Raw genomic sequence first — 27,987 nt, 5'->3', positions numbered from 1 at the left:
GATTTCTGGTATTAAAGGTGGTTATTTCTGTGGGGTGAGTGGCATTAATTATTTCACAGCAATCTGGGGCAATAAAAGTGAACAGAACGAAAAATAGGAGCTGTTCAAATAGAATGATGAGTGACAGTTCCTGTAATCCCCAGTGGGAGAGATGTTCATGTGCTGAGGGCAGTCTGCACCCAGGCTCCTGCAGATGTGAGGGTTTGGGTGAGGCTGAGGGAGGGCTCTCCTACCCATGCGAAAATAAGGAATAATGAATCCACGAGCAGGGCTGATTTTTATTTCTCTCATGAGCATGAGGTCAAATGTAACATGTCAACAAAATACAGGCTTCAAATCTTATATGGTGTCAAATGTGATTTATCAGAACACATCTAGCTGTGGAGAAAAATCACTACCTTGTTATTTAAGAGGCTGTGGAAAAACACCTTTAAAATTTTCTTTTCCAGTTCATAATTAGGGACAAATGGATTTTTTTTCAAAAGGTCAGAAATGAATATACTCTACTGTCTGAGAGAAGATGTCAGAAGATGGTTTAAGTGTCTATAATTACATTGTCTCAAAAACAATTCTGAAATAAGATGTTTTTTCCTCTAAACTGGTTATTTCAATAGCTTCATTTTCATGGAGTTGGTTCCATTCAGATTATCCCATTTCTTATAGAGTTGTCTTAACTGTCATTGTACATCCAAAGAGTATGTGTCCACAAAACAGAGGCCCCCATCACCGCATTTACAAACAGATCTACATATCTCCACTAACAATTTTATACAAGTATCTGATGCAATTTCAATCTTTTTAACTCAACTCCAAATTATACTTGCAACACTGCTGAATTTCTAAATGGAAAGCATATGCCGTTCTAAACTACACAAAAATGGGTGTTAATAAATCAAGTTAATCTGTGAATGGATCTCGAATTGAGAAATCCAGGGAATGATATAAAGAAACATCAAGATTCTAAACAATAAAAATTATATTATCACTGTAGCTTACATGCTTTCTAAACTTTAATCTGAATATGGACAACAATGGGACACAATGTAATATTAAACTATTCATTCTTTTGATGAATCTTTGACCAAAAAAAATTACTTCTGAATAGAAATTCACATGGGTCAGTCTTACTTACTTCAAAGTCAGGTAAGATTATCGCTCATGCAAATGATTTCCATTTAACTGGCTGGAGAACATTCTGAACCCCAAATGGAGCTACACATGAGGGCAAACTGCAGGCTCAGATGCAAAGGCAGCCACTTCTCCGAGGTGGAATGGAGAACTGCTACAGGCTTTACATCCCCAACCACCCACCTGACCAGAAATTGCCACTGTTAGGAAAACTAAGTTAAACAGAGAAGATGCATTTCCTGGGTCCTCCAGTGGAGTGTGGTCCAGGAAGTGCTTGGTATTTCAAAAGGGAGTCCATGCTTGGGGCTCCAAGGTTTCCCTCTCAGGTCTCTGCAAGCTGACAGGGATGCAGATGAACACACTGATTGCTCTTCCTAAGGAGTAGCCAGGAGCTGGCTGCAAGTAGCTGCCACCGCTGTGCCAACAGCAAAGGTTAGAGGGTTAAAGAGAGACCCAGCTGTGTGCTGGGTCCAAGGCTAGAGGACCAGAGGCCCCCAAGCAAGGGGAGAAGCAGGCTGAATGCATCAGTGAGCTATGAACTGCATGTTCTATGTCAACTAATCTTCACTTCTGTGAATTTAAAAGGATCTGGAACTCACAGCTGTGTAAAGACACACAGATAAACTGTCACACACTTGAAAGCCAGTTAGGTTGTTTCTTCGATCATTGCTTTCCTAGTTAAAAAGGATTTCCACAAAAGAGTACAACCCTACCTACATAACCAGACGTAGAGATGATACCATTCTGTGGACACTACAGAAATAATTCCAAGCTTTAAGATGTCAAACAGATTCTGAATGCTGTAAAAACATTTTTTTAAAAAAGAGCAGTATATTATTAATAGTGTTTGATGGATGTTTTAGTAACAAATCAAAAATCTTGATTCTAGGGGCGCCCGGGTGGCTTAGTCGGTTAAGCGTCTGACTTTCGCTTAGGTCATGATCTCGCGGTTCGTGGGTTCGAGCCCCGCGTCAGGCTCTGTGCTGACTGCCAGCTCAGAGCCTGGAGCCTGTTTCAGTCTGTGACTCCCTCTCTTTCTGACCCTCCCCTGCTCATGCTGTCTCTCTCTCTCTCCTAGAAATAAATAAAACATTAATAAAAATTTAAAAAAAAATCTTGATTCTAGAAAACTTCAATTGCTAGATGAATAGATGAAGTACATGTCCTTAAAGTTATTTTTCTCTTTTTCTCGCTTTGCAATATTAGGCTGAACATAACTTTCTCATTGATCCAAACACACCAAATGGATGCCACTGTTCCAAGATGCTCTAAGAAGAAGGTTATTGGCCTAACAACAATAGTGAAGGTCACAGAGAGCAATCTGGCTCTGTTTCCCTTGATGATCACAAGCCTTTTAGCTCACAGGGTTCTTAAAGTTGTCACATCATAATTCTAACTCTACCTTCTGGCTCTTTTCTGAAACACCCGGGTCTTTCTCTAGCTGGTATTTCAAGACATCTGTCTTTACAGCAATCCAGAAGATGTGCTGCAGTGGGGAGGGAACGCTGACATCTGAGGGCTGCAGCAGGAGCACAGGCGCTACGGAGAGAGCGTAAAGCTAGTTTTTCCCACATGTATGGCCATATTTTATAAACCATTTTGCGGTTGGATGGGAGGAAGAAAGGAGCAATGAAGGAGAAGCTTCTCTTGAAGTCCTGAGTGACTAGAGGGAGCTATGAGAACCCTCCACTGCACGGACCAGCACCAAGGTGAGTGGGGGCGAGGAAGAGGATGGCAAGCTTTAGAATGATGTCCTTGAGAGGCGCCTGGGTGGCTCAGTCGGTTAAGTGTCCTACTCTTGGTTTTGGCTGAAGTCATGATCTCACGGTTTGAGAGTTTGAGCCCCACAGCGGGCTCTATGCTGACAGCGTGGAGCCTGCTTGGGATTCTCTCTCACCTTCTTTCTCTCTGCCCCTCCTTGCTCTCTCTGTCTCAAAATAAATAAATAAACTAAAAAAAAAAAAAATGATGTTCTTTAGTAAGAATACAGAAAGGACCCTTTTACAACTGTTCCTCTCCAGGCAACAAGTGGCCACTTTGTAGAGAAGCAGAGGGAAAGAGAGAAACTCTGAAAGACTAAGTATTTATAGTCCAAAGTCGATGATTAAGTTAATACAATGGATCAAGTTTCCTAAGTGAATGGAAACTGAGGATACCCACCTCTCCTGAAAGAGATAGGAAAGGTACATTTTTCTTTGCCATCTGAGTTGAGTGTGAGGTTCACACTTATCTGCCACAGGGGCATAAGGTCATGAGAAGCTGAACTAGAACACTGACCACAGAAATGCGAAGACCACAGTGCTACCTCCTCTTCTCATGAATGTTTACTTACTCAAAGTCTATTGGAGACAAAAAAGATTTACTGAAAAAACTAGGATAAGGAAACTAAATGCTTCCTCACAGTTTTGAAAAGCCACCAGTGTGCATCCTGACTGACCAAAAGAACAGTGTATATTATTTACAGAGCAAGGACAGTATTTTAAATATGTATACAGTCTTTTTTTTTTTCCATTTCCTGGAAGTGTTCTTTACAGAAAGAAGAACTTAACAAACAACGTAAGGAGATAACTTTACCCAATGCAGAAACCTAAAATATTTCTGGTCAAGAAGAGACAATATAAAAAATAAACTTTGAAGGAATTTATATAAGAGCAAAATCCAAAATACAATGTGGAATTTGATGGGAACAAGTAATTCCTCTGTTCTTGCAAAGAAAAAAGAATCCCAGTACTTCAATGAACTCAGTTTTATCAAAAATGCAGTAGTGTTCTCTTACATAAAGCATAGGTTCAGAATGAAGTTCCCTAACTTTTCTGGAGTTTTAGGTTTCAGATATATTTTATACATATTTTCTCCCAGATTCAGTGAAATTAAGTGTTTGTGAAATAAGCAATCTTGCTCTGCCCCTTTAAAAAGCAAAAGAAAGGCTCTAAACAGAGAAGTAAAACAGCAGACCTACCAAATACATGGCCCCAGATTACTGCACACTTCCCCTGGTGGCCTTCCTTCAAATGAGATCTACCCAAGAACTGAAGTGATTGCAAGAGCAGGCTTCCATTTCTCATTTGCCAATATGGCTGGATAGCTCTGACCATATTACTGTTTCCTAGCTTACTTCAAAATTTTAAATCAGACTGCTGGCACATCTCATGCTACAGTGCTTGTGTAATACCCTTTATCATTTCTTGCCTGAAGACACTATCTGACAACACGCTGAACTCCATTAAGGCTTTCATGTCTGTCCCTCAGAGAGTTTGGAGCTAGGCATCAAATTTAGTTGATAAAAAATGCTATTCGAGGGAGTCTCTATTTCAAGGTGACTGTCAGCCCTTAAAATGCTATTCTTGTGCGTGTGTGTGTATGTGTGTGTGCGCGCACTCATGCGTGCATATAAGAATACTTCTTAACATGTGCTCCTCAGTTTCTGTGGAGACATGTAACACTAGAAAACTAATCAGAAATAACATCTATAATCACCACTGTGTGCACACCCAGAAGCCCCATCTTCCAAAAGTTCCCCAGTCTCCCTGCATCTGATTACTGAGTGGCAGCCTGCTATACCTGATCTAATCACACATGTGATGTTGTCATCACACTGTATCTTTAACATCCCTTCTCCCTTCTATCCGCTTGGCAGCGTGAACCATTTTGGAGTAGCTCAGCTGAATGCTTTTGATGACTCCAAAGAAACTGCTTTTGGACACATCACTGGCTGGACCTCCCCTATCAGTGAATTAAGACTATAGCCTTTGGGTTTCTGCTTTTCCCTCTGCAGGATACATCCACCTTCCCCCCACCCCCACCCCCCCCACACATACACACATGTACACACGCACACACACTTAAGCTCACTCTTATCCCAAAGCATAATATTATATTAGGTCTTCTTTCTATAGTTACAAAAGTGGGAAAGGTTGACACCTCCAATTAAAAGAGGCTTTTAATGTTAAGTTCTGAGGCAGTAGAATGATCAAAGGAGCCACAAAGGAGACGGGATCAATAGGAGCCTTATTACAGATCATCTCTGGCTTGGTCCAGATGGACCGACTCCATTAATTATGAAGTGTGATTTATTTCTTCACTGCATTAAGCAGCAGCAAGACAAAATACATGAAATCATACCAACAAGATAAAGCAGAGTGCTCCTGATGTTGGGTGCCAATTGCTTATATGTCTGTATAAGGAAGAAACCCTTCATTTCACATGTTTTATTTAAAGAAACTGTTTTTTAAAGAAATATTTAAAGTAATGAGTTAGAAGGGACTCTTCAACAATTTATATAAAAACACTCAAGGAGCAAATAATATCCTCCTAGACAAAGCACAGGGTTCCTCCCTTTTAACACAAAAGAAATACTATTGTCTACTGGATAAATGGATTCCCCAGAGTATGATTTCTTACTTAAATGTGAAAGCAATTAAAATAAAGATTTTTGTGAAGATGTGAAAGACCGAAACAGACTAATTTTAAATAGAAAGTATATACGAAAGCATTGCAATGGTACGAATTTCTGGAAAATCTCTATACAGACAGGGGCTGCCCACCACTGTGGATATGAACAGGCCTACTGCCTGGAACAAAATTGGGCATCATTTTTTGTACTTTTTCTTCTTTTCAGTCCCTAGGACTTGTCTTCAATTTAATTACAATGACTGAAACATATTCCATAGTCCATATTAGAAAACCACAGCAAAATCAAGGAAAAACTTTTTTCTTAAAAATGCTGTAGTGAGAACCCCTTAATGAGAGAGACATCTTCTTAACAAATTTTAGGTGTACATTTCTGCTGATTAGTGGCATGGCACTAGCGGTGTGTGCTGGTCTTTGATTTTAGGAATTTGACTCTTTTGGATACCTCACCCAAGTGGAATCATGTAGTACTTACCTTTCTGTGTCTGGCTTATTTTACTTTGGATAGTATCCTCAAAGTCCAGTCAGGGGAAAAACATTTAAGGAGAACTTTCTTTTAACAGGACACTGCCAATGTTTTCTTTCTAAGGAGGAAGACTGTTGACACCTTGGTCACAAAAATTTATAAATTTCAAGTCTGAAATCTGAAACTAATAAAAAAAGAGAGCTAGATAGCTGAACGATGACTTTCATCAATACGCAAAGGGTGGTAAAAATCACTTTCATCTAAAAAGACTATGAGTTAGATCACTGATATTGGCAGGAGGGAAGGTTGAGCCTTGAAATGTCAGTGCAGATGTGATCTTAAGAGCACTATATATCATAAAGAGTATCTAGTCTTTCACTAGAATGTCTTAAACTCAAGTTACATGATCCTTATTTTCCCCCACCAGGCCTTTTTTTTTTTTTTTTTAAGTTATCTATCTAGGGCCACCTGCATGGCTCAGTCAGTTAAGTGTCCAACTTGGGCTCAGATCATGATCTCATGGTCTGTGGGTTTGAGCCTCATGCTGGGGTCTGTGCTGACAGCTCAGAGCCTGGAGCCTGTTTTGGATTCTGTGTCTCCCTCTCTCTCTGCTCCTCTTCTGCTCATGCTGTTTCTCTCTCTCAAAAATAAGTAAACATTAAAACAATTTTGAAATTATCTATCTATTTTGAGAGAGACAGAGAGTGCAAGTGTATGAACAAGGGAGGGGTAGAGAGAGAGGGAGACAGAGAAGTTCAAGCAGTTTCTACACTGTTAGCGCAGAGCCTGACATAGGTCTCAATCCCACAAACCAATAGATCATGACCTAAGCTGAAATCAGGAGCTGGACACTTAACTGAGTGAGCCATGCAGGTGCCCCCACCAGCTTTTATTTACATGAGAGAACAAATTCAATCTTGACATTTAATTGTGAACAGTGAATGCATTCAAGTTCATTTACATAAATTTTAAGTAAAATATTTAAATGTTTTGTTTTCTGAAATAATAATATAACAGATATGTTCAGATATCTATAGCCAGATTTCTTTGAGCAGAATTTGATCTATGGAAATAGTCTCCCTTGGTTTAAGCTCATTGAATCTCTCTTTTACTGTACACTGAAGTATGAAATATGAATTATTTTTCCATCTTCATGAGGAACAGGAATCAGAAACAAGTTATCTCTTACTTCAAGAGCCCCACATGAACAGCTTTAGATTATTATTATCGACGATATCTGGGCTTTATCTGTATATTGATCTCATCTACATGGCTAATTTTTCTGGTCTGGATTGCAGGAAAAAAAAATGGACAGAGACTTTTCGGGCTTTAAATCTACTTCTGCCATCTAATTTGATGTGCCGTAGGGTTTCCATTTTATTATCTGTAAAGTCAAGGCATGTGGTCTCTGAGCTGTCTTTTGCTCTAACCCTCCTGTAGTCTATAATGCCCACGTCTGAGCTTGGTCCTGTATTGCTCAGAAATGTGCAAGAATGACCACGGTCAAACGTGAATTTCCCAGAAGATGTGCTTCCACATTTCTGAGCACGTTTCATTCTGTGAACTCAGCTTTCAACAGCCTACTTCTTATCATCTCTACCTGTTGATATGTGACTCATTCTTAAAGGTCTAGCACAAAGGCTAATACTTTCCTAAAGTCTTCCTAACCCCTGTACCTGAAACTGACCATCCTTGTCCACAAATATCCAAATAATTTGCTTATATATTTTAAAATATCTATTATGTATCATTTTACTATCTGTGGATATACTTTATTAAATTATAAACATCTAAGGGGAAAAAAAAGGCTTATTTGTCTGACAACACATGGACATTCCCACTCTCCATACCATCCAGTCCTTATTTTCAACAACCTCGATCTGCCACATCTAAGAAGGTATCTGTACTTCTCTTCTTCCTCTACTCCTGGATGGCTTTGAGCCAGGGCTAAACCTCATTACTTCCAGGACCCAAGAAGGTATCACAAATAGGGTAAAAACACAATTTGGGCAGATTTAAAAATCCATTTGTTGGTGGTAATCACAGGAGCCATTAGGACAATCTAGGGGCTATGGATAGGGTGACTACAACACAACTAATTATCTAAACAGAGACACTTCTGAGAATTAAAGGGAAAATTAGTAATAATTATTCTGGGATAACAGGCATATCAGCAGGAAAACCGGGATGTGTGGCCACCCTACACACCTGGGCATTCTTTTCTAGCCTCCAGACTGACTTACATGCTGTCCACATTTCCATGGCCAATTCCTTCTCTGCATTCTCCTTTTTCACAAAGAAACTGGCATATTCCTGATATACTGGTTTCTTAATATGAGTTTAGACACTGGAAAGTAATCACAGTCGTGACAGCACAAATAAATACCGTGCACTCAAGAGAGGCCGTGTCATGGCCCTGCCCTTACCAGGGGGCGGGCTTCAGCAGTGCAGACTGGCAGTGACACAGGACTTCTGGAGGGGGTTTCTGACAGTACTTTTACTTTTCATTTGGAGGCTTCAAAATATAAATGGGAAGTCAACAAAATGAAATGAGATCTTATTTCCAAGGTTAATTTTGGGTAAAGCTCAACATAACATTACAAAAATAAAGAGCTATATTTAAAGTTATAGACTCTCCAAGACCTTCGTCCATGTCCCATTGATATTCTTTTAGCTAGCTTTAGTCAATCATCACATTACGTTACTCATAAAAGGAGTGAAAAATATTAGAAGAGTTATCGCTATAACAGTTTTTACAATTCTAATTATAATAATAGAAACTTAATTGTAAACATTTTATAGCTTAGCTTTTTAGATGGAGTTAAAAAAGAACAAATCAATAGAGCTAGGGGTATGATGCAGCACAGCCATTTCAATTAAACATTATGTAAGAGTAATTTCACAATTTAAAAAATTTAAACAAGCTAAACATTCTGTCTTATCACTTCCGCAACAACACAACTATGAGGTTATGTGCAGACAAGAGTTGCGCAATAAGAGTTATCATTTACCAGTCCAGGAAGAGGACGGGGCAGGGAACAGAGGAGCACTGAGTGACTCCTGTGCAAACTATGCTGATGGGTGCTGTGAGGTTGCCGGCGTCCGTAAGCCTCTTGACCAGGATCCCTGACAACCTCCCGCTCAGGGTGGGCACTCAGCCCCTGGACTAGGTGCCGGGACCTCACCCTGTTCAGTCCACCCTGCTATCACCCGTGGGGTGCCACCATCCCAACTCTCAGGAAGCCCTGTTAAAGAGATTACCATGAAAAAAAGCCACTGTATATGACTGCCACGGAGATCAGAGTCTAAGTCACATTAGATTTTGGTGAACAAAATGTCTGACAGTTTTATTTGTGGCTTCAGCTTAAGAAGCCTTTACACACATAAGCTAGTTCTTCTGGCTCCTCATAAAACTTGAAGAGATGGCAACTAACTAGGTGTCCTCGGTCACAGCATGAAAGAACTCTTCAAACTTTCCCATTTTTACCTCTTCTCCTATCTCCCCCCACTCTCACAAAGGATCCCAGCATAAGCTTCTTGTTTTGCCCCCAGCTGCCTCCATCGCCCTCTAGTAGACTGGATGGCTCCCTGAGGTCACAGGTGATTCATGTCTGTTCCTGTGAGCCCTGTGGCACCCAGCACAGTGCTCACCCCTGGATTTAGAGGCATTTACCCCTCGCCTCCATCCTTTCTTCATATTGACTGCCACTCTCTGCAGTTTGCCTGCAAGTGTCCGTTGTCCAGCTCTTTATATCTCTTACACCACCATGAACTCTCAGCTAGTAACAGTAGGGACTAATTTGCATCTGCTGAAACGTGCAGCTACTGCATAGGAATCTAGGAAAAAGCTCAAAAACCACCCTTTTAGGGTTATGAACTGATAAGCTGTTTAAAATATTGTGTTCTACTGATTTGAACCTCCAGATCTTATTCACCTGAAGACTCAAGTGAATTCGGTCAAGAAGTGAAGAAGATCAGGAACAAAAGTTATTTCAAATGTTTGTTTCTGGAAACAGTACCCAATGGCCAAGTCAGTTTGTGAAACCGGGCATTCTGTATCTATCTCCCTCTTCGGAACTCACTGTGTCAGCAAATAAAAGGCCCTAAGAGGTCCTGCCATAAAGACATATGATCAACTTTGTTCAAACCAGTATTTCCCCAAATTATTTCACCATGGAACCCTTTCTCCCATGTGACATTTACTAATATCCTAAGAAACCAAGGTTTCTCTGAACACACTGTGGGAAATGCTGACCTAACGTGTTCTCCCTTTTCTTTGAGTTGTAGAAATTCCTCTGAATTAAAGCATGCAGATCAACTTATAGAACAGTCAAAAATATTTCTGTTAGGGTTTATGATGCCAATCCCATTTTGTCTTTGACACAGCAGGTGACATCAGATGAAGCCTAATGTTTTGTGGTCTAGCTCAGGCATTTCATGTGGAGGAGGTGGTAGATGTGGCCTCTTACCTCTGGGCACCCTCAGGGCAAAGGTTGACAGCCTGGCCCGTCTGGGAGAGGAGTGCCCAGCCCCACTCTTGAACCTCACAGGCGGGAGAGCAACAGCCGGCACTCTTGGGTTCTGACAGTCTCTGCTACATTGTGGGATTGAAAGAGTGTCGTTCACCCACTAATTCTCCCTTAGAGCTACGCTACCTCGAAAAATACACTAAGAGCAGGATGTGATTATGAAAATGCAAGATATATGTAAACACAAAAATGCAATATTCTAGGTATCCTGAGGATACCTCATTAACGTTAAGTTGATTACAAATTACAGGTATCTCAGAGCAGCTGCTGTAAGGAAAGAAAACATCAAACATAATCACGTGATGGAAGCAATTGTCCTTAACGGTGTTTAAAACTTATTTTAGAAAAAATTAAACTTCTCACTTTTACCAATCTGAAAAATGAAAACAAAACAAAAATGAGCAAATCATGGCTGGTTGCAGAGAAATATAGAAAAAAAAATTTCTTTGCTATGTATGTGTAGAAAATAGTGTCGGCTTTAGAAATCAATTCAGATATATTCTTGAAAAGATAACTGCTATTTAATCCAATCGACACAAGTGTTTCTGAATCTGGCCTTCTAAAACAACAAGAGTAAAACACTAGCTCTTTCAAATGCAGCGAGGTCAGAGGAATAATTTTTCCAACACGAGCACATGAATCATGAAATAGGAAAGCACACCTTAACAAGAGGGCCTAGGTATGTCTGGTGTGTGGTCTTAAGATGTCTCTCTCACTCAGGCTCCATGAAAGTACAAAGAACAACTCACCGTGTCGTAAGTTGTTACAATCTTCTTTAGAACCTCAGGCACAATTCCCTGCAACTCCATTGTGGGATACTGCTCGCTAAGATTCAGGACCACGAGGGGTGTGTTATCAGCTCCCAGAAAGCGGGGAGATACCGCCAACACACACTGCATGAGATTGGCCACGGAGGAGAGGCCACATAGCTCTTTGAATGACACCACTGCATTCTGTTAAGAGGAAAGAAAGGAGGCACTGTGTAACTAACCAGAGGTTGAATTTCCCATGGATAGTATACCTGATATACTTGATTATACTCGAACGAACTGCCTGATACAATGGTTATTAGCAATGTTATGACAGAATTAGCTAATGATTATTTTATTCCAGGAAAACTTGGCCATTTTCCAAAATAAATACAGTTATAGACATTTGCAATACCAATTTATCAAAAGTAAAATTCTTCTGAAGGGTAAAGCCTCTTTTCAGATCAAAGTTCACAGTGGTGCTAAGGCCTATGTGCAATCATGAGCAAACAAAAAGAGGTAAAGAAAAAAAAATCAGGTTTAAAGTAAGTGGCAAATATGCAACCATCCAAAAAGGAAAAGAGTATTTATGAGATAGAAACTTGAATATCCCTCATCTGCTTATGCTGCTTCCAAATTTAAAGGAATTTGGGGGCTGGGAAGTGTGGTTTAAACAACAAATTTAGTGTCTCAGTTATGGAGGCTAGAAGTCTAAGATCAAGGTTTTGATAGGTTTTGTTCCCCTGGGGGCAAGAGAGAGAGTCTGCTCTATCTCTGCTTCTTAGCTTCAAAGTCACATGAAGATGAAGGCAGCGATCTGTCAGCCAAGGGATGCCAAAGATGGCCAACAAACCACCAGAAAATAGGAAGGAATTGTGAGGACACTGCAGTTTACCAGAGAGGCCTGCCCAGCAGAAGACCGTCCCTATTAGTGTGCCCACTTATTTCAAGGTTTCTCCCTCTCTGTTTCTGCTAATCACCAGAAGTATGCCATTAAAATAACCATTAAAGAAAATCTCTTAGGAGTGCAAAACACTGTGAGTTGGCATTCTTTGATTATTTACCAAATGCCAAGTTACAGTAGGCATACTTACTACGTATTATCTCATTTAATTCTCTCAACCAGCCATGCTGTGGGTGAGGAAACTGAGTCTCGGCTCTAACCTCTCTCTGTTATTTCCTAAGGACACACAGCTGGTAAGTGAAGAAGTCAAGATTTTACCTGACATCTGCTGACGTTGAGACCTAGGCTTTTAATCACTATGCTATAACAATAGGTACATCCTAACCAGAATAGGAACCATTCCAGGCACATGTGGGTCCCTATTTGGGCTGAGCATGGCGGCCAGAAGGGAGGAGTCCAGGCTTTCCTAGTCCCGTGCCTTCTGCTCTCAGATACCCTAGTCTTAGAAATGAGCAGCATACTGGGGAGCCTGGGTGGCTCAGTCAGTTAAGCGTCCGACTTTGGCTCAGGTCATGATCTCATGGTTCATGGGTTCGAGCCCCACATCAGGCTCTGTGCTGACAGCTAGCTCAGAGCCCGGAGCCTGTTTCAGATTTTGTGTCTCCCTCTCTCTCTGACCCTCCCCTGATCATGCTGTCTCTCTCTCTCTCAGAAATAAGTAAAACATTAAAATTTTTTTTTTTAAAAATGAGCAGCACTGTGGCTTTAGATTTAAACATTTTCTTTTTATTAAGAGCTCTTTAAAAATGGACATCAAATTCTGTCATTTTGCTCAAAATCACCTGGATCTCAACTACTTGTGACAATAAAACACGACTGTGATATCGATGGCAGGGTATCCCAATCAGTCCATCATACCTTCCTGTTTTATTTTCTTTACAGCCCTCGCTTGTGTCTGCAACTCAGCTATCTGCTCATTCACCAACCTGCTCACAGTCTAATTCCCTCCCCCACTGCCCACTCCTACTAAAGGGACCACTTGTTCCCAGCTGCGTCCTCACGGCCCAGACTGAGGGTGCCTGACAGGTGCTCGCTAAACCCCGCCACAGACTGCCCCGTCGGGGTCAGCGTAGACATGCAGCTCCGGAAATAGGATGTTCGAGCTCTGGAGAATCCTCACAGGAAGGCTGTGTCACACACACCGTGGCAGCCCTTCGGCAGGGGACCATGGGGTGTTCTCAGAGCTGAGGGTTTACCAAACCACTTTCACTCTCAGATACAGGATTTCTGTGAGGTTTTTACTTGGAGAGAAAGAGAATAAAAGTTCCCCACTGTGGTAAGGTCTTTTTATTAATGAGGTATCTATAACATCTGTACAGGGTTGAACTCTGCCGAATATTCTGAATCAGAGCTTCCTTGCTGGTGGCATTATTCTCGTGTGTGTGTGTGATCAGCTGATACATTACATATATAATACACATATACACATATACACATATGTAATTCACATACTATATATATAACACAAACACATGCCAACCAGCTACCACAGACGTGGCTCTCTCACACACTGGGACAGGTTAGGGCCGCTTAGCTCTGTAAAGCAGGCCTTACAATATTGCTGGACATGTGGACGATCCTTAATTATATAAATTAATTCCTAACTGACTGCTCTTAGTCATTATACAATTTAGAGGTAATTATTATCTTAGACTTCTAATAAATACAGACGCCACATGTCTTTTTACTGAAATAATTGAATAGCTATCCTCTAAAATCAAGAGGATGCTCAAAATACAAACGCTTTGGGTCATTTAAGTGCTTACTATTTCCCTAGCACTATAGTTCCAGAAGGAAGAACTGGAAAGTGTTCCTTTTATTTTGATAAGTCCTTAAAGTATGTTCCAGCTAAAGATTATTCAGGAAAAACAGAGATTCCCATGTGCATTCTTAGAAAAAAAAAATGGGGATCTGCTAAGCAGACAAGGACTAGGATTAACAAGGACTGGGATGTGGTTATGTGAGACGGCAAATTTATTTTAATATTACTAAAATTTAATTTAACTTTAATAAAATTTATTCTAAGACATTATCAATACTTTCAATACCAACTGCAGTTTTGGAAATTAAAATAACAAAAATGAGACTAGTGGTAAATATTCTAACAACAAATTGGAATTTACAAATTACTTAACATCAAATGCACTATTCTAAAAACAAACCCCTCCAAAGCCTTCACTGGGAAGAAAAGCCGTTGAGTAAATACTTAACCACAAGAACGTACCTGCATGTTCTCTCTCAGATCCGTGGCATCCCGTATAGGGGGCTGGGCATTCTTGAACACCTCATCTACAGTTTTAATCCACAGTGTTCTTAAAGATGCATACTCCCTGGATTTCTTCCCTTTTCTCACAGAAAGGCCCCTTTTGTGCGGTTTCCCTCCTCCTCTGCGGTTCGTAATGGCCACATGGACAAACAAAGAAGCATGTGCTAGGACCTCTCCAGTCAGCGACTGCAGGGGGACATGGCGGTAGCCCGTCTGTAAACATTCAAAGGGAATTGTGTACTGACCAATGAACTCATCCCCAATGTAGTCATCATCTAGTACGACAAAGCGCACCATGGCCAGTTCAGGGAGGTTGATCTGAAATTCAAAGCTTTCATCAAAAATGGGAGCATCCCCGTTCTGGTGCACTGTTTTTGTCCTTTGTTCTGCACAGTCGGCAGGGATTCCGTGAATTTCAACATAGACATAGGGATCCACTATATCACCTTTGGCACCTGATCCTTTGGGTTTGGGAAAGTTCTGCCCACTGATGATTTTAATGTGAAGAAGCTGAGGTGAAACCCCAGGGACAGAGTCCTTTGTGTTGGCGCTGAAGAAAGAGACTTCCTCCCTCATGATGGCCGGCCGAAGGACATAGCCGCAGTTCCCATTCTGCCTGAACCAGCCAATATTCAGGTCCATCATCAGGCCTGGGGTCTGAAAGTTCATGGCTACGATCTGACACCCACACTTCCAAAAGTCCTGGGGGTTCATGTTACTGGAGTCAATTCTCATGGGGCTGGGGAAAACCCTAGCAAGGAAACGTTTGTTGTAATTTACAAAGTCCCCTGGATTCTCATTGGCGTATTTGCTGGCAAGCACTTCATTAAATGAACAGACTTCCCAGTACTTCTGAACCTGAAATGACACCTGAAATTCTTTGAACTGAACTGACTTGCAGATGCTCACCAGTTCAGACAGTTCTTTACAGAGCTGAAATCGCTTCACAGGCACATTGTTGGGCTGCTCCGCGTTCTCTTTTCCCATCCTCTGAGACATTTCTGCTCCCTCATCTTCATCAGTAACATCCCCTTCCACACCTGGGCAATTTGAGGACAGCTTCTTTGCTTTAATTAGTATCCTCCCTTTCAGGACATCTGGGGATGGTAGATAAGATTCCTCCACATTGGGTGATGTTGTATAGAGCTTGTCTCCTAAAATTTTTTTCATGTGCTGAACCATTACCTTCTGCTGTTTAATAGAACAGTGATTTTCTAAACACAAGATAAGAGGATACTCTGAAGCAAAGAATGCATACTTGTTAATAATATCAATGACACTGCGGAAGACTATCTGAGAGGTCATGGTGTGGCCTGTGTAAATAACAGGTTCATTATCTGGCCCGTCCCATACGTCTAATTCAACACTCCGGCAACCCATTTTTAGAGCTCTGATGTATCCCGTGATATCAGAGGGACCTCGGAACTGATCCTCTATTAAGTATGTATTATGAGATGAGTTTATAAAGTAATGAGACAAAGGTTGCTTCATATCTTGACAGACCTTCTTATGTTCTGGATCAAATATATAACAGTCAGGTGACATAAGGTAATTAGTGAACCCATCTATGGAAAGCCAGCCCTTTTCCTTACCTTCTTTGGATGGCTCATATTTGTGAATAATCTCAAGGCTTATTTCCTCATTTATATGTGCCACACCCTGCTCTGCCTCAAGAAACATCATAAGGTCCTTGGTATCAAGAAATTCTTTATTGCTTGAAAACTGAACTAAAAGGAAATAAATTTCAGGTCTGGTACAAAGCTCATGGAAAACCTCAACAAATTCTTCCTTTGTGACGTCAGTACCAGCTTTGTCCTTGGATTTGTGCAACTCTTTGAACTTGAGCTCAATTTTGCTAGTTTTTAGACCGGGATTGAGGTTTCTGATGCACTGCACAGCATTACACAGAGTTATATGTCCAAGGTCTTCTACATCAATTTCACTAAACATTTGTGAAACCCAAGAAGTCCTCATGTTGTCTTGGCTACTTTCTAACATATCAAGTGTATGTTTTCCGTAAGAAATTAGGTACCGCAGTCCCGTAACCCAGATTTTCGCAACATCTGCAGAGTTGGCAACCAAATCAAGCGACTCATAATTCTCTCCGTATATGACTGAAAATGCACAGTCTTCAGATATCTGGTCAGAAATGCCATTGCTGCGGAATATGTCTGTATTTTTTCCTGTTCTCACTTCCTTGATGGATTTAATATCAATCTTGGCTTTCTCAGAATCCTTCTTAGATGGCTCCCACCTCAGGCTCTGCATGTCGGCATCCAGTAAAAAATACCTATGGTAAATCCTGGAGTTGGAGCGAACCTTTTTGAGTTCTGAACCCTCGACCATCGAATTGATGCAGTCACTTGCACTGCTGATCTTCTTCTCTGTCGGCATGCTACTGAATGAGACTGTCTTCTTCCGTTCTCTTTTCTGTTTTGTACCATCCTGGGAGAAAAAAAATAGTGTATAAGAATAACAGAAATACAGTATCTATGTCCAAGACTAGGAATAAAAATTAAATCTTTCAGGGGCTCCTGGGTGGCTCAGCAGGTTAAGTGTCCAACTCCTGATCTCAGCTCTGGGCATGATCTCCTAGTTCATGAGATTGAGCCCTGAGCTGGGTTCTGTGCTGATAGCGCTGAGCCTGCTTGGGCTTCTGTCTCTACTCTATCTCTACCCCTCCCTCGTTCCCCCCCCCCCCACACACACACACATGCATGCTCTCACTCTCTGTCTCTCTCTAGATAAACATTTTAAAAAATTAAATTTCTTCCAGAAAATTGTTCTGTTAAGATTTCCTACTGAATGTTTTATGATAAATGATACTCAATCACTTATAGAGCTTAGAAGGGGCCCTGGAGTTTACAGTCTAATATAAACAAGTAAAAAAATCATTTTTGAACAATTGCAATCCATGGGTGTCAAAAAACACAAATTCAATAATACACAATAAAATCCTGTACAGAGAGCTGGCTACATAACTTGCAGAGCTCAGGGAAAAATGAAAATGCAGAACTCCTTGTTCAAAAATTGTTAAGAATTTTAAGGTGACGGAGGAGCATTAAGCCAAAGTACAGGGCCCTTCTGAGTGTGGGGCCTGCACAACCCCACCAGCCATACACCCATGAAGCAGGCTCTGCGTGTGCGCACGTCTTCCATACCCATGTTTCTCAAAGGGCTGTCACCACACCACTTGCCTCACAACCATCTGGGTTAGTGATTAAAATGCAGATCCCTAGACCTTTAGGGGGCAGTGCCCAGAAATTTGCATTGTAGGTAACACTCTGGTTGATGGCGATGCACGTTAACCACTTCCTGACCACTGGGACACACTAAGATGTCTGGGCTATTTCTGGAAACTACAGATGCCAAAAGACCAGAAAGAGCTAAGTACTAATCACTAAACTGTGTGTTAAGTGAGCAGACACTGAAATCCCAGCAGAAATTCCTGGCTCCAGAGTCTATTAGAGTAGTCACGGTTCTAAAGACTTCAGACCGGTATGGTTTTACTGTTGTGGTGGTATTGAGTCTGGGTCAGAGGCCTAGGTTATAGCTGAGGGTGCTTCTAAGTTTTAGAGCTGGATTTATTAAAGCCGGTGAGCAGGCACCAACCAGGCTAGTGCTCAGAACAAGGTCACCTAGGTACTTCCAATTTCAACAGGTTATTAACACTATCAGGTGAAAAACTTGGGGAAGCATCTGTTTCTAAAGAAGTCTGCATCACCAACGACTTCTGCACAGTGTAACAGATGCCCACCTTAAGATGCTGATGCCACACCTATGTGTGTAATTTAAGTTCTTCCCCTGTGCAGACATCTTTAGTATTTCCTTTACATGCACAAATGACCTCAAAGCATCTTTCACGATTTTCACAATTTTAACCTAAAACATGCTATTGCCTTTCAGGAGGTACATGAAATTTTTTATAAATTTTCAGTAAGTCATTATATTCATACATAGGGAATAGACATGGAGGTTGAGACAATATAACTTTCATGGCAATAAAGAAAAGAACATGAAAAATATTATACAAAGGCAATTCTAACTTTCCTGCCCTAGAAAGAATCTATTTTGAGTAAAATTTCTACATTTTAGAAAGTGATTATGCTATTCTCTGCATCTGAAATTTAAAACCACTCTTACTTTTTGGCTACCTATACTTCCAAAAGCAATTTGCAGAAAGTAATTAAACATAAACTTTAAATCATATGGGTACCATTTTACTCAAAGTTCCAAAATGAACCATAGAGGCTTTTGTGATCCAAATGCCAAGATAAAACATAAAAGCCACAAGGCAGAGTATTTCTTTGCAACTGAATCCTCAGAACAATAAAGTGCTAAAGACATAAAGCCTGTGGCTACTGTATCCATAAGATGCATTGTATCAGAGTTGTTCCAAATCCCTAAAGCGTAAACTGCATTCTATCTATTCAAGCGAGTTGGCATGAAATTAAATTTGTAATCAGTCATGCAGAAGGGCATGAAACAAATGTATGAATTTCCGATTTTTCAGAATGCAGGTTGTCTTTGCCTTCAAAAACACACTTGTTACTTCAGTAAAAACAACATTCTAATTAAGTATGGGAATTTTATAGTCTTTTAAATTATATCTCTAAGATGCCATTAGTAAAAAGAAGCCACAAAGATAAATGGAGGTGCTTATCCATTAATCCATTAAAAATATATATAGCATTTCCTCAACATTGTAATCTTTTGTTCTGTCAGCTATAACATGTTGATTAATATTTGACTACCACTTTCTAATTTATTACAATTGATACATTTCAAATTCATAGGTTTCTTTGCTATTAAGAAGAAAAAGCCAAAGTGCAAAAGCACTTTTATAATGTTCTTATATGCTCACACACCATCATGTGTGGAATAGGAAGGAAGTTAAACACCATACATAAGGCTTTAAAAATATTGCCTTGCTTTTCACAAGCCAGCCAGGTTTTGGCTGGTGAGTTCTGATCATCCACTGCAGACACATGAACGTGACATGACGGTCACCCAAACACAGGCTGATGAAAGTAACGACAGCAAGGACTTCCCTTACCAGAGACTTTCCTGCTCTTCTTCCCCCTCTATTTGCTGTTGCCCAGAACCATCCTGTCCTCTCTAGAGCACACCTCTCTAAAGCCTCCTTCCTCCCTAACAGATGAAGCTCTTAGGAAACGGAAAGAGGCATGTGCTTGCTCAGAGACCAAAAAGGAGAACAGGTGTGTAAGCCTGCCCTCACCACTGGGTAGACCAGAATCACTGGCTGGAAACAACGTGAAGGCAGGCCAATCCCCCCTGGCCAAGAGTAAGGAAAGAGAAGGACAGGCCTCTTGTGTGGGAGGGAAGGACAAGTGAGGTTCAATAGCAGAAGATCCAGGCCCCCACCTCGCCCAAGTCCCCAAATCTTTATCCCACACCTCTTCATTTCTACTTGGCTTTCACTTTTCAGCCCAGCAATGATCAAGTACAGTGCACTCTTGAACAATGTGAGGGTTAGGGGTGCCAACCCCCCACACAGTTGAAAAATCCATGTGTAACTTTTGATACCCCAAAAACTTAACTGCTCATAGCCTGCTGCTGACCAGAAGCCTTATCCATAACATAAACAGTCGATTAATACATATTTTGCATGCTATATGTATTAGATACCGTATTCTTACAACATAGTAAGCCAGAGGAAATGTTATTAAGCAAACGTCAGGAACAGAAAATACATTTACAGGGCTGACTGTACTTATCAACAAAAAGTCCATGTGCAAGGGGACCCACACATTCAAATCCACGATGTTCAAGGGTCAGTTATACCTGCTTAAGCAAAGCAGCTATTTAATATCCAAGCTGGAATCTATTTGCTATGTTGTCTTTTAATGTTAGTTAAATTTAACAGTGAAAAGTGATCAAACCATATGTGCTACACATATAGTCTTTTTACCTAAAGAAAACAAAATGCATATAACTTGCATGCTCTAATCACCTAAAACCAGAGGAAAAAACACAAATTTCTGCTGAGTTGGAGATGCCTCAAAATACTTTTAAAAAAAGTGCATAAACGATGTGTCAGAGATGGCTCTTATAAGTACTCATCATCTAAAGCTTCTGAGTAGTAAAAAGCGGATGCAGATTTGGTCCATTGGCACATTTCTACTATCGGCACTTATTAACACCAAGAGAAGGAACGTGAGAAAAATATTCAGTCTGGAGGAAAATCAGCTTCGAAAAAACCCATCTCTATATCAATCCTGAAATGCTGAATTCTACATAAAGGCAGTGATGCCAGTGTGGGGTGGGGGCAGGACATAACAGAATGAGAAAGGGGATGCAGTGTGGAAACAAAGTAGCTGTTTGTCCTTCTGGTTTGAGTCAAGTTATTTAATTTCACTTACGAATAACGTTAAAGAAAGACCTGAGATCTTTATGTTGATTGAAGGGGGCCTAGGATTAAAGAGAGTTAAGAAACACCAGGTTGAAGAAATTTCTATCCTTAAAAAAAGAAAACAAAACACCCCCAGAAACAACTTGAGGCCCCTTCAAGGAGCACAGCAAGGCCTGGCCTTTCTTAAGCTCAGTAACAATAATCCTGAATTGAAGGAATAAGTCATGCTGGGCACATCAGAGTTACCTTGCAAGGTTTATCATTCATTGTTAAAACTTTGATGTGCTCTCCAAGATGAGAAAAAAGGAAGGAAAAAAAAAAGGATCTAGAGCAAAGTCGGTCACTTTGAAGGTCATTTTGTACAATCAGATGAATTGAAAGGAATGAAAGAAAAGCTAGGTATGGTCAAATGTTGCTTCCCACTCACATGGAAGTCCTCTTACTGCAAATAACAGAAAGCTGCTTGGCTCATGGATTCCTCTCCTAATGTGTCCCCTCTCCCATAATGCCCTCTACTGTATTACAAGAATTCACCCTGACCCAACTTTGGCAAGGAATCTATGAGGGCACAGATTGGCTCATGGCTTGGGAGCCACTGATGACTGTGACTCACCAGTGAGTAAGTACAGTGAAGCTGATAGCTTAGAGGGTCACCCAGGTGGCTCAGTCGGTTCAGCATCAGACTTTGGTTCATATCATAATCTTGCAGTTCATGAGTTCGAGCCCCACATTGGCCTCTGTGCTGACATTTCTGAGCCTGGAGCCTGCTTCGGATTCTGTGTCTCCCTCTCTCTGCCTCTCCTCCACTCGTGCTCTGTCTCTCTCTCAAAAACAAACTTTTTTTTTTTTTTTTCAAAAAAAGATGATAGCTTAAAATGTGGAAAGCCAAAGCCAAGAAAGAATGTTACTCCCACCGTAATGAGAAAAAGCCAGACTATCTGTAAAATCATAATTTTTCTTCTATTCATCAGAGAACTGTGGTCACAAAACAAACAAGTTTAGAACTGAATTCCAAAGAGTGACAAGCCATTCCAAGAAGAGATAAGACATAGAAACTGTTTCATGTTTGACAGCAAGAGGCCACCATGGAGGCATGTAAGAGGTTTGCTAAAATTCATAAAGGCCAAGGGTGGGCTAGTATATCAGTTTAGAGTAACCGGGAGCCCCAGACGCAGGGTGACTCTGTACTCATTTTTAAGCCTTCTTCATGGGTGCTCCTGAAAAAGACAGGGGGTAAGAGCAGGAGAGAGAACCCCTCTCCAGGGCACAGGCATTGGGCAGAAGAGCAATTAAAACTCTGCCTGTTTCCCCAACTACTGTCCTATATTGAAGCAAAAGCCTTAATTAAGTCCTTGAGGGAAGAGCAGCATGTCCTCTTTCTCCTAGGTCCACTGGGGGAAGGGCAGAAGCAAAATCCATCTATCTCTACAACCAGGAAAAGATCTACTGCCCCAAAGGGTAGAGGAACCTCTTGGGCTCAGGAGCCTGCAACAATAAAAGCAGAACCCTATTGACTACCACCAGGAGAGGGGCAGAAAACTGTCTCCTGCACAAACTCAGCACAGATACTCTCTTCTCTGGGGAGCAGGGCATGAATGCTGATAAGGTCCTAGCCCTGATGCCTAGGAGCAGAGGGCTGCCTAGTACTGAAACTAGACCAAGAGGACCAGCAACTCCCCCTGACTTCCCCAGAAGTCCAGCACTGAGTAGTAGGCAGTGTACCATGGAGGAGGCGGAAGAACATAGAGAGAAAGCCCTTTCTCACACAGGCATATGTAGATGAAAGCTGAGGGCAGAGCAGGAACAATGAGTAAACCCTCTGGGACCCAAGCCCCCACCCAAACACAAGTTTATGGTGGCCCACTGGTATAGAAATGTAAAGTCAGTGGTTCACTGAAGGTAACAATAGCACCTCAAAATACAAAACCAGCTCAATTATGGACTAGATTGGCTTAACTTCCCCAACACTAAAGCCCTAGAAGATGAAGAGACATGTTTATTTCTAAGCATAAGTATTATTTACCTCAGTCTTTATTAAACATGATGCCTAGCATTCAATCCAAATTACAGGACACACACACACACACACACACACACACACCACATCATCCCCGACCCAAGACAGGTCACAGTCAAGGTGCTAAAAAACAAATACAAAAAGAAAAAGAAATAAGTTATATATAGAGGAATATGCATAAGAATTATGATTCAGATGGATTACAGGTGATCCACTTACATCTAACCACAGGGCATCTACTTTACCCAGTTTGCAAATTTACTACATGTAACGAATATTTTTCAAAAGTTATTCCCTTTTAAAGGACTGTAGTCCCTAAATTTTCCTGTGCTTCAACCAACAAAGGTGTCCCTAAGCTATAGGTAGGTATCTGAAGGGTCACAAGTGGGTTTCAGAGGCCCCAAAAGCCTGTGATTGGATTCTCAAAGTGATATGCAAACCCATCCCTCTTCCTCTTCAGAGGTTGAGAATCATGGCCCTTATTAACATAAGCTTCCAAAGGGAAAGAAAAAGATGATCATTTTCTAAAAATGAACATCAACCTTAAATGTTAAAGGCAAAGGATATGTGTTTTTTAGGGTTGTCAAGGAAATTTTAAGGCTGTCCAAAAGAGAAATGACAAACTGAGAGACAAGAAAGCTAAAGTAAACTACATAATTTATGGATAGAAGTAACAGAATTTTACTAATAAAAACAGCAAATTTACTAATAAAAACAGCAAAGTCAATAATCATAGAGTTCTTATTCATAGCTGTGAAACGGTTTTCTTTATTCTAAGGTAGAACAAAATAATCCAACAGTTTGTAAACTTTATAGTTTAGGAATTAATCACAGAAATACTATGAGTCACAAGATATGAGCTAGCATTGCATATTCCCTCTGCCTCTGTTCCCCACTGTACAATAGAGATTTAAACAACACCGGTGTCCTCCATGTGTTATTTATAGTATCCACTTAATAAGGGTTCTTATAATGATAAATGAGTTCATAGCTGGAAAGCAGCTCTAAATGCTGCTTGAAGGTTTATACCTTCTTTATTGCTGCTCAATAAATACATTTCAGGCTGAAATTATTTTCTCATGAAATAAAAAGGAAAAGAAAAAGAAAGATTATCATAAATGTATAATTGCAATACTCTAATCACTTAGAATTTGTTGAAAGTCCCATTCCAGAAGAACAGGATGAGAACATTTTCCCTTTGGGTCTTATTTAACTAAGACTACCACTTAACACTACTGTTTGACTTTTGAGCACAACCCGGTGAATGTGATACCCAAGATATACTGGGAAACTGTCAAAGGTAGCCAGGTGCCTCTGAGAATAGCTTCAACAGGCTACACCACGACATCTATAGGGCACAAATAAACCATTTCTCAAAGTCTTTTGCTAATTTTATTTATTTTTCTTTTGTTAATTTAAAATCCCATCAATTTAGCGAGAATTCTAATTTAACTCATATATAAGTAGTCACATATAAAAAGTCTGAAGCAATGATCCCCATATTTTTGTCTAAAAGCTAATCAAATGACTTCACTCAAAGCACTTTCTGATAAGAATTACTCAGATGATTTCTTCTACCTCATACTCCCATATTATTTCCTACAGTGTTCCAAATAACTCCATGCAAAAAAACCACGTTTCTAATTCCTGTAAAATGAAGTTTTCAAGGTCAGGTTAAAGCTTCCACATCATTTGATATAATGGGTTACACCTGCTCTGAAAAGAATAGGGCCTTTAATTATGAAATCAGAGGACCACAATGGAATACGATATTTTCATGACAATACTCTTTTTTTAATTTTTAAAATTTTTATTTTATTTTTGAGAGGAGGGGGAGGGCAGAAAGAGAGGGAGATACAGAATCTGAAGCAGGGTCCAGGCTCTGAGCTGTCAGCACACATCCCAATGCAGGCTTGAACCCATAAACTGTGAGATAATGACCTCAGCCAAAGCCAGATGTCCAACCAACTGACCCACCCAGGTGCCCCATGACAACACTCTTTTGGTGAAACACTTTCAGTACCACTGAAATACTTACTAAAGTAAATTTACAAACCATAATGTACAGCTGTGTCCAATACAAACTGCAATAACATTCATCGGTTTTCTCTAGTAATGAAAAACTTAACGGTGAGCACTGAGCTCCTATGAACTATACAGGCGCTACTTTACATTCCAGTGAAAATACTGATGCTAATAAATTTTAATTTATGATCTATAGTAATGGTACTTAAGTGGCCCACTTTGGTGTGAAAATTGTCATTGTTTCCCAACTGTGTATATAGTAATTCCTTATTCAGCACACTATACAGCCTGCTGACTTCCCATACTACAAAGCTATTTCCAGATGTGGTTACATAACTTTAATTGTTAGTAACTGTTTGGTAAATCATACTGAATTTTAAAAGCTATGCAAGTTGAATCACATAATATGTAATCTTAGCTGCAAATACAATTGATTCTAGGCATAACTGCTCAATCACAATTTTCCACCTAAATTATGCTGGTTCTTCATTATTTCATGATAGCACAGGGGGAAGAACTTATTTTCCTCACTTCTTATCCTCAAATCCATCATTACTTGCATCAAGGGGAGATGATGGACATCCAGGGATAGTCAGGATTCAGAAGGAAAGCTTCAGGGGCTTTCCTGGCTGGCTCAGTCAATACAGCATGTGACTCAATCTCGGGGTTGTGAGTTCAAGCCCCATGATGGGTGTAGAGATTATGTAAAAATAAACTCTTAAAAAATAAAAAAAAGAAAGAAAGAAGAAAAGCCTTGCAGAGACCCATAGGCAAGCAGAACTTCTGCCTTGGGCCACACCCACCACAGCGAAGGAAAAGCAGTAGCTCTTCCAGTCAGAAATTTCAGCTTTTCCACAATTATTTTGAATTAAATTTGAAAAGGAAAACTGCTTCACAGGTAATTTACTATGCTATCATCTTGTTTACTATTTCCTATCTTATTTATAGGAAAAACAAACTTCTTCTTGGGGCTTTTTTTAATCCAATGTTTTATTTACATATGAAATTAGTGTATGTGAACAATTAGATCAGAAAAACAAACAAAAAAAAAACAAAATAAGGAATCATATAAAAGGGAAATTTCACTTTCTCCAAAATATTCTTTTAAGTTCTGAGCCATTCATGCGGCTGTGCTCGCCCAGCCCTCAATGCCGTCTCTTCTCCAAACTCATACAGTATTTAGAGTCTCTACCCTATTATTTAACACTTAATTATAGTCTTATTCAGTTCTCTAATTGCTCATGTGGGTTAGCCTTATCTCCTCAATCGGAAAATGAACTTTTTGAGGGAATAGGCTAGCCCTTGGCTGGATCAATGCTGGCAGTCAGCAGAGTAACCCCTTTTGATGAACTGGTAATCTCAATGATAAAGGCATCAACTCAACAAGAGGATTAGCATTTGTAAATATTAATGCATCTGACATAGGCATGCCTAAATATATAAACCAAATACTAGCAGACCTAAACGGAGAAATACACAGCAATACAATAATAAGAGGAGACCTTAAAACCCCACTTTCATCAATGGATAGATCATGCAGAAAGAAAATCAATGAAGAAATGCTGGTCTTAAATGACATGTAAGACCAGATTCCATCCAAAGGCAACAGAGTACACATTCTTCTCAAACACAGAAGGAACATTCTCCAGGCTAGATCATATGTTAGATCATAAAATAAGTCTTAAGAATTTATGAATACTGACATCATCACATCAAGTATCTTTTCTGACCACCCTAGTATGAAACTAGAAATCAATCACACGAAGAAAACTGGAAATTCTCAAGTATGCAGAGATAAAATAAACTGCTACTGAACACCAGTGGGTCAAAGATGGAAAAAAAAAAGCAAAAGAAAAAAACCTGTGACAAATGAAATGGAAACACAACATACCAAAATATACGGGTGCAGCGAAAGTAGTTTATGAGGGAAATCACAGCAATAACTACCTACATTAAGAAACGAGAAAAATCTCAAATAAAAAACTTAAGTTTACACCTCAGAGAACCAGAAAAAAGAACTAAGCCAAAAGTTAGCCAAAGGAAGGAAACAGCAAAGATCAGAGGAGAAAGAAATGAAATAGAGACTAATGAGACAATGGGAAAGATCAATGAAACCAGGAGTTGGCTTTTTAAAAAGATAAACAGAATAAACCTGTAGCAAAGAGAGAGAGAATTCAAATAAAATCAGAAATGGGAGAGGAGACATTACAACTGAAACCACAGAAATGCAAAGGAAGGGTATGTTAATTCTTCTTTAAATGCTTGGTAGATAAATTCACTGGTGAATTTTGGGCTCTTCTGTGTTGGGAGACTTTCAGAACAATTTTAAAGCACTTACTTTTTTAATAGTGCTTTTTGTATACTGGGCACATGCTCTTATTATAGAGCATGCCTGTAAGATATGTTTGTTTATTAAATACACATGCTTGCTACTAACAGATTGTGTATGCTAGAAAACATTCGCAAAATTAAACTGAAGTTCAAATATTTTCTTCCAGGCTTACCAACTTGGCAACTGCTGCTCCAAACCAGGAGCCCCAAGTTCAGTGCTAAGGTCCAGTGGGCTCTGGAGGCCCCGCCCCCGCTGTGCAGCTCTCAGCCATGAAAACCTTGCAGGACTTTTCTATCTCACAGAGCTGATCCTAGCTGAGGGTGGTGCTCTGCGGCTCCCCTTTCTTCCTGCTCTTCATCCAGACAGCTTCTGGACAGACCCCTCAAATATCCTCACTCCTGGTTCCTGGTGCATCTGCCTTCTACTACTCATTTCACTCTGCCTTCCAGGAAGAAGGAATGACTAGTATAAGACCCTGAGGCCCATGTGAACTTGAGTACTTCAGTGCACAAAGGAGACCAATGTGGCTGATGTGTAGTTAGCCGGGTAAGACTGGAAGGGGATGAAACCACAGAGAGGCAAATGCTAGAGGCTACAGAATCTTACAGGAAGCCACTGGATTTCATTCCAAGGACAACTCCTTAAAGAAGAGTGTTGTGGTCTGATTTGTCCTTTTAAAACAGGGCCAGGTGGAGAGTGGATGAGGATGGGGTAAAAGCAGAGAGACA

General features: G+C 40.3%; 1 protein-coding gene across 1 annotated transcript in view; it reads right to left on the bottom strand.

Annotated features, from left to right (window-relative positions):
- Positions 1-27,987, bottom strand: part of PLCL2 (phospholipase C like 2) — a 187,512-nt gene that overhangs the window by 55,093 nt on the left and 104,432 nt on the right. Inside the window, exons 2-3 of the mRNA XM_039250599.1 lie at positions 14,471-16,957; positions 11,283-11,486 (exon numbers count right to left, since the gene is read on the bottom strand). Coding sequence (XP_039106530.1) covers positions 11,283-11,486; positions 14,471-16,957 — 2,691 coding nt within the window. The remainder of the gene's footprint in view (positions 1-11,282; positions 11,487-14,470; positions 16,958-27,987) is intronic.

This window comes from Hyaena hyaena, unplaced genomic scaffold (genome assembly GCF_003009895.1).
Source record: "Hyaena hyaena isolate Hyena2069 unplaced genomic scaffold, ASM300989v1 scaffold_375, whole genome shotgun sequence".
NCBI lineage: Eukaryota > Metazoa > Chordata > Mammalia > Carnivora > Hyaenidae > Hyaena > Hyaena hyaena.
This window is presented reverse-complemented; position numbering and strand designations above follow the sequence as displayed.